The 11,688-nt window shown below is 47.8% G+C and overlaps 1 protein-coding gene across 1 annotated transcript in view; it reads left to right on the top strand.

The window, feature by feature from the left end:
• The first annotated feature begins 1,226 nt into the window (after positions 1 to 1,226).
• Cxcr5 (C-X-C motif chemokine receptor 5) overlaps positions 1,227 to 11,688 on the top strand; it is a 15,593-nt gene continuing 5,131 nt past the window's right edge. The window contains exon 1 of the mRNA XM_021208074.1: positions 1,227 to 1,337. Within this exon, the coding sequence (XP_021063733.1) occupies positions 1,281 to 1,337 (57 nt within the window). The 5' untranslated portion in view covers positions 1,227 to 1,280. The remainder of the gene's footprint in view (positions 1,338 to 11,688) is intronic.

Raw genomic sequence — 11,688 nt, 5'->3', positions numbered from 1 at the left:
AGAGAGAGAGAGAGAGAGAGAGAGAGAGAGAGAGAGAGAGAGAGAGAGAGAGAGAGAGAAAGAGAGCACCATATGTAGTGCCTACATAGTGTAGTGGGAACAATCTTACACTATCATGGACTAAGTCAGGAAATGTCCTCCCATGGAATAAAACCCACCAGGACAAGACCTGGAAGGGAAATAGATCCATGTCCACCACAGGCCATCATGAAAGAAGTGGCTCTCAGGATGGGACAGAGCAGGGGTGGAGAGCAGGGGCAGAGGAGAGCCTGCAGAGCAGCTACGATGGGAGCAGAGGATGACAAATGAGGAGTCAGGACACTTGGGTGCAAGGTAGCCGCCATGGTGCGTTACAGGATCCTGGGTAGTCAGTCTCTCTCTCTGGGCTTCGGGGTCCTCTTGTGTAAAATTGGAGGTGTGGGGGTGGCCTAGGGAGCCACGCATGTCTTTTCTATCTAGGTGTCTACAAGTTTATTTGTGGTGGAACACCTTTTTCACCTTTTTTTTCTGAGTCAGAGACAGCTCTGTGGCCGTGTTTATAGTGCACTCTTGCCTGGTAATGCCATTTCACATTTTTTTTCTTCTAGTATTTACCTTAGGGTTCTTCCCTTTGGAAAATTCTAGCTTAACTCTTTCAAACTTGAGCTGAAAAGAGGGAGGGGGCAGGGTCCCTCCTTCCTGGCTGGGCAAAAGGATGGTAGTCACAGGTTGATCAAGTGCCCAGGTTCGCCTGGGACTGAGGGATTTCCCAGGACACGGGGCTTTCTTTCAGTTCTGGGCAAACTGGGATGGTTGGTCACCCTAGTGATAAGGAAAGTGAGTGTATAGACCTCTTTTCTTATCCCCTTCTATGAGGAGTTTCCCAAGTCTATATGCATCCCTCATAGAGATCCAGTGAGCAGAAGGGAGGGGCAGCCTTCACACCAGACGCCTGGCCCAGTTCAGACCATGAATGCCAGGAAAGACACTGAAATGCTTGAGTAGTACTGACTCTGTGGGGGGAGTTTCCCTTTTTCAAAAAAAAGAAAGAAAAGAAAGGGGAAAACACACACACACACACACACACACACACACACACACACACACACCAGAAAAGACTCAGTGGAAAAAAAAAAAGAGATGAGTCGAGAGGCAAGCATCAAGCCCTGCCTGGCCCCAGGAGACCGCACATGGCTCATTTGTTTAAGCTTGCAGCTGACGCCTGCCACCTCTCCATAGGCACCGGCACAGACCTTCTCAGCATCAGACAGTGACCAGCCTGGGGACGCAGAGCTGCAGCTATGAACTACCCACTAACCCTGGACATGGGCTCCATCACATACAATATGGATGACCTGGTGAGTCGAGTCATGTGGCTCCCTGCTGCCCTGGTCCTGCTTGGAACTTTAAATATACTGTCAAGGAAGAGGGGATAGCTTGGGAATCCGGCTGCAAGGATTACAGAACATAGGCAACTACACGGGAGCCTGCACTTTTAGACTCTTACTGTCTACCATATCTGTTGCCCTTGATAGATGCCAAAGGGAGGTGGGAGTCACGGGATCAGGTTTTGCATCCCCTGTGTATGACTGAGAACACAGCTCTACCTCTTGCTTCTTTATCAGAGAAGCTTCTCTTGTCTCCTTGTGTTAGAATGGCAATGTCTTTTAGAAGGGGTATTTTTGTTTGCTTTTTTTTTTTTTTTTTTTTTTTAAGACTGGGCTTCTCCATAAAGCATTGGCTATCCTGGAACTCTGTAGACCAGGTTCCAACTCACCTGCTTCTACCTGCCAAGTGCTGAGATTAAATGCGTGCACCGCCACCACCATTACCACCTGGCTGGAAGTTTTCTTCATGTCAGTTTGCTGGTAGTGCTAGTCAATCAGGCAGTGTGGCGTTGTTAGCTGGGAAAGGAGGGGTGGACAGAGAACTCAGCTGGTAGAGTGCTTGTTGAGCTTGCGTGCCACCAGGCTCATCCTCAGCTCGCGCACACTGAGTGTGGTGGTACACACCTATAATCCCAGCATGGAAAAATGTGGAAGCAAGACACTCAGGTGCTCAAGCTCACCCTCAGCGAGCCTAGAACACATTGAGACCTTGTCAAAAGGTATATATAATTGTTCATCTTGCTGTATGACTTGATTAAGGCACAAGGCAACATCCATCAGTGTTGGGTGGAGAGACTGAGAACATAACCTTTGCCCTCAAGTCGCTGATGGTCCAGACAAGGTGGAGCTAATCCCTGGCTGGCAACCTTTAGACAGTGATTTTGTATAGATGAAGAAAGCATGAAGCCAGACAGGTGGCAGGGAAGAGGGATCTCCGTGGTGGAAGTCATGCAGCAGGGAATGCTAAGCTATTGCTCTAAAAACACCTTGGAACACGTTGCTTTTTCCTGGAAGGGCCTGGCACGTCTAGAGCTACAGTATCTTGGAAGAGTTTCTTAGGTGGGAGCTTAAGAAAGAAAGAAACAAAGAGAAAAGAAAGGAAGCAATGCCCGGCACCCTCTCTGCCACCAGCCTGAGTGTCTTCCAGTTAAGCACGGGGGTTCATTTGACTTGGTTGCTATTGGACTACCAAAGGATGCTGTTAGGAGCAGTTCAAGTGGAAACTCCAGGGCTGTGGGCTATGGGCAGTGGTAAACTTAGAACCTTCATCGTGGCCTTATTCTCTATGAGCTCCAAACCCAGGGCCTTATCAGCTCTCCTGCCCTAAGCACACCTTGAGGTGTTTCCCCGACTCTCTCAGCTCCCCGTTTCTGTGGTCTGCTTTATCATTCTTCCCACTATGTCCCTGGGCTTGCTGAAGCTGAGCAGCCTGGCATCACTTGGGCAGTCATGGGGGTTCTGCACGGAAAAGGCTTGGCCCAATGCTTTCTGTTGTTGTCTTGAAAAAAAAAATTGGGGGGTTTGTTTGTTGGCTTGTTTGTTGGAAACAGAGTCTGTGTGTCGCCTAAATCTACTTCAGACTCAGTCCTCTTGCCTGAGTCTTTTAAAAACTTAACAGTTCTACAGGGGAGTGTGCTCCCACGCTTGCTTGCCCTCATCCCCACCGCCGGCTGCCCCTGACATGGTTAGGTGGTGTCTTCTGCCCTCAAGCTGACCATCAGCCCTGACCCACTTGGATGCCTCTGTAACCACCTGAAGACCTGACCGTTCCTGGCTTCTGAGAAACCTCAAGAGTTTCCCTTTACTGCATGCCTCACATCACAGTGTGACCTACTAGAGACAGGTGGTAGTAGGGGCCAGAGGGACAGCAGGACACACTCATGACATGAAGTGAACCTACATTCCAAGGAGAGGAGCATGGTAACTTCTTTCATGACACATATCAAACCCAAGGCCCTGAGCTATGTGTCTGGACATCAGTTAGGATCTAGCTATGAGTCCGGGGGTTCTAAGACAACCCTATCCTTGGAGTCCTTCAATCAGACACGTTCTTCCTTTACCTACCACCCACTCTCTTCAAGGGTGGTTGTCACACTGAAACACAGATCCTCCTCTTTGGCCCTGCTCACCTTCTAAAAGGCTATGACTGGCCTTGGCACACTGCCCTATTCTGTCATAGCATGCATGTCCTGGAAAGATAGAAGCGGCAGAAAAGTTTAGCATTAGTGGCTTCTCCATAAAACAGTTTCTGTTTTGCTCTGTCTGTCTGTCATACTGGACCAAACAGTATGACAAGACCTCCTGCATCCGCAGCTCTCCCAGGGAGCACTTCCCTGCCTTGTGACAGACACTTGGAAGGACTGCAGGCTTGGCTCAATGCTTTCTGTTGCTGTCTTGAAAAAAATGTGAGTGGGTGGGGGTGTTGGTTGACTTGTTTATTTGAAACGAGAGTCTCTATGTAGCTAAATCAGCTTCAGACTCATGGCCGTCTTGCCTGAGTCTTTCTCTGAGGTCTTAGCTTGACATTTTTCTTAGGCATCTGCCGAGCTTCTCCCACTGACTGACTTTATTTCCTGTTCCTCACTCCCTGTCTTTGACCCAGCTAGTTACTTCTCCAGATAGGAGGTTCAACACTCCCAACTCTGAGTTCTGAAACAACAGTCTGGATGAGTCAACCATCCCTTTGTCCTAATTTTAATTTTCTTTTTATATTTGTTTATTTATCATCAACAGAGGATAACTTGCGGGATTCAGTTCTTTCTTTCCAGCACGTGTATCCTAGGGATTTAAGTCAGCTTTTTAGGCTTGATGGCAGGTGCCCATTAAGTGTCTCACCAGCTACTCTTTTTATTATTTTTAATAACTTCATTAATTTTGAGACAGGATTTTTTTTTTTCCCCTTTGCCTTTTTGAGACAGGGTTTCTCTGTGTAGCCTTGCCAATCTTGGAACTTACTCTGTAGGCCACGTAGATCAGGCTGGCCTAAAACTTAGAGATCTGGGTTGGAGAGATGGCTCAGCAGTTAAGAGAACTGACGGTTCTTCCGAAGATCCTGTGTTCAAATCCCAGCAACCACATGGTGGCTCACAACCATCCATAATGAGATCTGACGCCCTCTTCTGGTGTGTCTGAAGACAGCTACGGTATACTTAGATATAATAATAATAAATAAATCTTAAAACAAAACAAAACTTAAGAGATCTGCCTGCCTCTACCTCCCGAGTGCTGGCATTAAAGGTACGCACCACCACTGCCACCCGAGACAGGATCTTTCTAAGTAGTCTATCCTGTCCAGGAACTTGCTATGTAGATCAGGCTGGCCCTGAACTCATAGAGATTTCTCTGCCTCTGATTTTCAAGTGCTGAGATTAAAGGTACACTCCACTAGACCCTGTCCATCATTTTTATCAATGAATTTTTAATTGTTATTATTAGTGTCTGTGTGTGTGTGTGTGTGCCATGACCTCTATGTGGAGGTCAGAGGACAACGTTTGAGAATTCCTTCTCTCCTTCTTCCCTGAGTTCCAGGGAGCAAGCTCAGGTCATCAGTCATCAGGCTTGTAAAACGAGCACTTTTACCCATTGAGGCTCTTTTGTCCCTTGAACTCAAAGATCACCTTTGATCTCCCACACACTTGCTGGCCATGGGCAGCTAATCCTTATGAGTGCAAGATCTGAACAAAACTTCTTGATGGCTAAGAGCCAGGAGAAGAACCATACCACCTAGAGTAGGCATGGCCAGAGGTCACCCCACTCTGGTGAGGTGGGCCTGGGTGGCCTTGGAGGGGATCCTGCCCAGGAGAACTACCATGAGTTCTTTCCTGTCACACCTCAAATCAGAGGTCCTTGGTGGGGCTTGTCTGGAACCCACACAGACTAGTTCTGAAGGAATACCCCAGCCCTCAGGAGAGGAGGCTGCCATAGAACAGGGTGAAGCTGGTCTAAGTCTAGCTTTCCTGACCCTTCCTCGTAGACGATCACCAGGAGCCATGAACTCACTGCGACCAGAGCATCACAGGTCACAGTCTGTCCACACACAAGTGTCTCAGTTCAGCAAGGGAGTTAAAAAGAGGAACCAAAACTTGCTCAAGCTGTTTCTGGGCTTTCCCTGGGTGGAGGGGAGGGTCCTCCCTGTTCTAACCACGTGAAAAGTCCCACAGAAGCCCCGGTAGAGGAAGCCTCAACTGAGGGTGGCTGGAGGGATCAGAAATGAGGGGAAACCTGAAGCCAGCCTTCGAGGGGTTGCTTTAGGGGGAAATCTAGGCTCTGTCAGTCAGATACCACAGACCACATTAGGAACATACCTCTTTATAAGAGACACAGTCTGTCTGGTCTTGTTCCTTTGGCGGACACATTGAAAAGCAACAGGTATTTGGGACGCAAAGTCAGAATACAGGAATGAGTTTCTTTTGGGAATGAAAGACAAAGTATTTCAAACCTACACCAACCCAGAAGGTCCAGCAAGATGGCTCGAAGGATAAAGGTGCTTGCTGCCAAGCCTGAAGACCTGAGTTCAGTCCTGAGTCATATGGTAAAGAGAGAACCAACTCTGAAGTTGTATGTCCACTGATCTTTTGAAATTTCCACACAGAGATAAATATATATTTTTTTTTAATTTAAAGCAAGTGTTATCTCAGGAGACAGCTTTAAGAGGTTACTGGGAGATGCATGTGCATGTACCTCAAATACATGACCCCATGGTCACAGTGGACAGCCATTGGTTCTCAAGATGAACTCACTTTAAACCTAAAGGTGTAGCAACACGGTAGTTCTTCCATGTTTCCCCCAGAGCCAAGCATGACAGCAATGACCTAAGCATTTAAGAGATTGAAACAGGGAGGGTCTTAATGTTCAGGGTAGCTTGAGCTCAAGGCTAGCCTGGGCTACACAGTGATATCCTGTTTTAAAAAGCTAAGCACTGGGGCTGGAGAGATGGCTCAGTGGCTAAGAGCACCTGCTATTCTTCCAAGTTTGGTTTCGGACACCCACATCTAGTCTGATGAGCTCTTCTAGCCCCGAAAAACATACACACACATATGTGGCAGACACACACACACACACACATACACACACACAATATATATATACACATATAAAAACATTAGTAAAATAAAAAGAAATCTATTGAAAAATGCTAAAAATCAAAAGCACTACATACTCCTAATGACCAAAACCCTCAGGCAGAGATGGAAGAGGACCCAGTAGGTTTGCTCCTTTGAGGGAAAAGAAGGACACGGGGCACATGACAAACCAGAGTCCTGAATTGTCTTTGGGGAATTCTAAAAGAAGAGTGTGTTAAGAAGAACAGATCTACACACCCACAACCCAGTCTCATTCCTATAGACTGCGCCCTGCAAGTTACTGAAGGCTGAAATGAGAGACAGCCCGCACAGCCACTCCCAGATCCCAGTTGGTGGCTGGAAACACTCACATAAACTCAGCAGAACCTGGAAACACAAGCCTGTAATCCCACCTACTCAGGAGGCTAAGGCAGGAGGGTGGAAAATTCAAGACATTGGCTACAAAGTTAGTTCAAAGCCATCCTGGGCAACTTAATGACATGACACTGTCTTAAAACAATGAGTAAGGTCCAGGTGGTGCCTGTGCACACCTTTAATTCCAGCACGAGAGGCAGAGGCAGACAGATCTCTGAGTTTGAGACTAGCCTGGTTTACAGAGTGAGTTCCAGGACAGCCAAGGCTACACAGAGAAATTCTGTCTTGAAAACACAAATAAGGCCTGGAGAGATGACTTAGCAGTTAAGAGCACTGACTGCCCTTCCAGTGGTCCTGAGTTCAATTTCCAGCTACCACATGGTGGCTCACAACCATCTGTAATGGGATCTGATGCCCTCTTCTGGTGTGTCTGAAGATAGCTACAGTGTACTCATATACATAAAATAAATAATTTTTTAAAAATCTACATTTGTTTAAAAAACACACAAAACAAAACAAAAGTAAATAAATAGTTATGCTTTTTTGCTATGAAAGTATGAAGATTCAAGTTCACATTCACCGGATGCTCTTCCAGAGGTCCTGTGTTCAATTCCTAGCACCTACATGGTACAACCTTATATAACTCCAGTTCCGTAGGATCCAACACTCTCTTCTGGTATGTGCAGGCTCATGCATATGGGCACAAACATATACGCAGGCAAAACACCAGTACACGTGAAGTGAAAATAAAGAAGTTCATTTAAGGGGGGAGGGTAGTACTGGTACTCACTAGTCAGCAAGACACCCGATATCTACCTCTGACCTCTATAAACACACACACAAACAACACACACACACCCCACAGTCACAGTAGCTCAGTGGAAGAGCACTTGTCTAGCCTGTGCTATTGCTCTATGGAGAGGAGCCTGGGGAACACACACCGGGCAGGAAGTCCTGGAGGCTCCTCAGGGCTGGGTGTTAGGGTGGGCCTTCAGGCTAGAGAAGCAGAGACTGCTGTGGGAGGGGAGCCTAGACCATGCTAGGAGGCAACTCAAGTCTGTCCACACAGGGCGCGACAGACAACCAGGACACCAGTGAACACCAGACTTGAGAGGCAGGGTTGACTTTCCTGAAGCAGGAACTTGCTTCACTTGCACTTGAGCTCAAAGATGTCCCACTGGTAGATCATTGTCCCTGTTAGAAAGTTGTCCCTCCATCAACTGGAGCCACTTGATAGCTTCTGCCCATTTCTCCTGCTCTATACCTGAGGCTCACATCAGAGTCCAGCTGTCTCCTCCTAACCAAAGGCCCAGCCCTTGAAGACAGTTCCCATAGGCTTCAGGCTTCTTTTTCCTATTTCCTGCATCCATAGTACCTGGAAATGCCTTTCCAGGGAGGGATTTTCCAAACCTTGCAACAGAGCCAACTGACCTGGAAAAGGGTTCACCTCATCTAGAAAGAGCCAATGACGGCCCGAACGCCCAAGATGTGTGTGTATGTGTGTGTGTGTGTGTGTGTGTGTGTGTGTGTCTGTCTGTCTGTCTGTCTGTCTGTCTGTCTGTGGCTCTGTATATGTGTGTGGTGTTTGAGTCAGGGTCTAAGTTTGCTAACTAGGCTGGTTTCAAACTCATGAGCTCAAATGACTCGTTCGACTCAGCTTCCCAGCTAACAGAGACGACCGGCTACACCCCAACCCAGCTCTAACTTGCCCCCTGCAGTAATTCTACATGGTGACCCTGGGCCCCCGGTCCCTGATTATGGGGGACTCTGCATTGTTAGTGTTCTCCAGTCACACCCCATCCAAAGCATCCTGAGTGCTAGAAGAAAATCCAGGGTACATCCTTAAGGAATGTTCCCCAGCCTCCTCCCAGAGAAATCCAGTCAGCAAACCCTAGCAGGCTGCCTGCTAAATAGCTTGAGGAAACACACACACACACACACACACACACACACACACACACGGGGTTAGAGACTTTGCCTGACCAGGGAGAGACCCCAGTCTTGTGTAGAGGTAAGAGGAGCCTGTGTGGATAGGAGGAACACTTTGCATTGCTTACCTCTTCTCCCCACCCAACCTCCAACAACAGGACCAGCTTCCCATCCTCCTGGCCCAGAGCTCACAGTGCTTTCTAAATACATCCTAGCTCATGCCTGGCATCATTCCAGGCAGCATACGTTCCCGTGGGGCATGCATCCCTAGAGCTTGCTTGTACGCTGTCTGTGCTCTGTTTGAGAGCCTGCCTATACAGCATGGCAGTGTGGTCCTACCTGGGCACGTGTCTGTGTCTCTATAGGATGTGTGTTGCCCATCACAGTGTGGGTACACATGAGGGTTTCTGCTGCCTTTTGTAGCCAAGAATGAGTGGGCCATTCATCCTATTGCTGACAATGCACTCTTCCCAGTGCATTAGCAAGGCCAGCTCCCTTTGACAGCATCTTTCCACCAGGCCAGAGCCAACCCTACCTAAGGCTTCTCTCTGGGGTTTGATGGAGAGGAATACCCAAGCTCCTGTGTATGGGGAATGGCTTTAACACTTGTTGAGCTCCAAAAATATTTGTTTGACACCTTCTATTGATTCATAGCAGACTAGCTTCCCCCATCTTCTCCTCCTCTGAAGACTTTGCCAAAACAATACCTGTTGGCATAGAGGAAGAGACAGATCCTCACCCCCTTACCTGTCTCAGTGGGAATGTCGCACTGATTGAACTTTAAGTGGAAAGGAAGTTCATCAGCCCAGATAGAAACTTGAGCCATTGTCATGAAGGGCCTCTGGGCCAGACAGGCTGGCTAGACGCACATGCTCCCTTGGATGGGCTCGGCTGTTACCAAGGTGAGTCATCACATCTCCACCATCTGCCTGATGCCTGTGCTCACCAGCTCACCCCACAGCTTCCCCTCCACCTCCTACTGCAGAGTCAGAGTCAAATAGCTCTACTGGAAACAACTCCCTAAAGGGATAGAGAACCCAACTTAGACCCCAGAGGCAGAATTTACAGACAGATGCAAAGATGTAAATCCCTGCTGAGCCCCAGACAGCTTGGAATTCCAAACAGAAGGTGCTAAGGAGGATATAGGAAGATGGAGTCAACTTGGGGGCCTTGAAGGAAAGCAGGAGTTTAGAGAGGCACACTTGAAAAAGGAGCGAAGGTGACAGGAAGCTGACTGGGTTGCTGGGGACAGGTGGCTGTGGCACACGAACCTGAGGAATAGCATGGCTGGTGCAATGAATTCATAGGTAAGCTCTGATACATCAAAGGAGTGTGCATTTGGGAGATATTTCTTTCTTTTTATTTTTGCAGGGCTGAGGCTCAAACGCTGGGCCCTGTATATGCTAGACAAGCATCTACCTCTGAGATGCACTGCCAGGACTACTTCAGAGAAAATGTAAAGGCCTTCTACCTGGGGCATTGAGGCCCTATCTAACAGGTCTATTGTTTTCAAATGAGTTGTAGGACCATTCTCTTTCACACAGGCTCTGTTTTTGCACATGCTAGGCAAGGGCTTTACCCCAAAAAGTGTACAGCCCTTTTTTGTTTGTTACAAAGACCCAAGTAGCACAGGCCAGTCCGGAACTCATGTAGATGAAACTGTCTTTGAGCCCTTGATCTTCTGGACCTTCTCTCCAGTGTTAGGGTAACAGCCTGAGCCACCATGCCTAGCCAACGCCTATGTTTGCTTGTTTGTTTGTTTTTACCATAGAATCGAAAGTGAAGAACACTAGTTTAAAGGCAAGAAGAGGAGCTTCGAGCCCTAACCTAGGGACTCCTGTTAGCTCGACTTGGCTTATCCCAGGGACCTAGCAATGGCTTACAGCATCATCTGCTGCCATTGCCTGATGTTGAGGTGTAGGCAAAAATATAAAAGTGCTGCTCGTCACCCCAGTTGGCTCTCTCTGTTCCCTCCTGTTCCTGGCTGACCCCCCCTCCCCTTTTCTGTCCTTCTCTGCCCCGTTCCCTTCCCTGCTCTCATGGCTCTGCTCCCATCTGCCTGCCTCTAACCATCTTCCAGGCCCTCACTCCTCTCCCTTCCTCCACTAAACTCCCTTCACACCAGAGCTGTTGCGTGGCGTGATTACCCACCTCCCCCATTATATTTCATAACAGCTCTTGCCTACCACCTTGGGCCTTTATACTGTATGAATACCCTGTTGTAGGTTCTGAAATTAAGCTGTGTGAGTTAAATGCCTTTCCCTGAGAAGACAGACACACCATAAACTTCATTTCCTTCCAAGTGCGTGTTGAATTCTGCTGTGTGAAACTTGACTTGATCCACTTTTCTGCTAGTGGACATTATCATCAAAAAGTGGATTTTTTAAATAAATGGTTTTACTATAGTATATGATATCAGAAAAAAAAAACAAGACAAAAGACACCTATTTCTTACAGGTGATGGGGAGCCATTAAAGGACACTAGATCTACTAGGGTCGTTATTTGACCTGTGTAGGTGTAGGCTTTGGTTGGTTTGTTTTCGAGACAGAGTCTGGCTAAAATGACAATGGAACTCAAATTGTGGGCCTAAGCCACCCCCCACCCCCCACTCCTGAGAAGTGTGGGGCTGGGATCTGAGTACAAGGAAGTTCCCCCTGTCCACTGGGTAGGAAGTGGGAAAGAACAATAAAGGTAGTAAGTAAGGGACCCACAAGGCCGGAGCGAAGGCTCCAAGGTCAAGGGCACTGGCTACTCTTGCAGAGGACTGGGGCTCAATTCCTAGCACCCACATGGTGACTTCCACCATCTGTAATTTCAATTCCAAGGGAGCCAGTGCCTTCTTCTGACCTCCATGGGCACTAGGTGGTCACATGCACATACCCACACGAATGCAGGCAAAACACTCACACACGGAAAATAAAAGGTTTTGAGGTCTAATTTAAAAAAAAAAAAAAAA

The sequence above is a fragment of the Mus pahari genome, chromosome 10, assembly GCF_900095145.1.
Source record: "Mus pahari chromosome 10, PAHARI_EIJ_v1.1, whole genome shotgun sequence".
Lineage (NCBI taxonomy): Eukaryota > Metazoa > Chordata > Mammalia > Rodentia > Muridae > Mus > Mus pahari.
The sequence above is the reverse complement of the archived record's forward strand: the minus strand, read 5'-3'. Positions and strand labels throughout refer to the sequence as shown.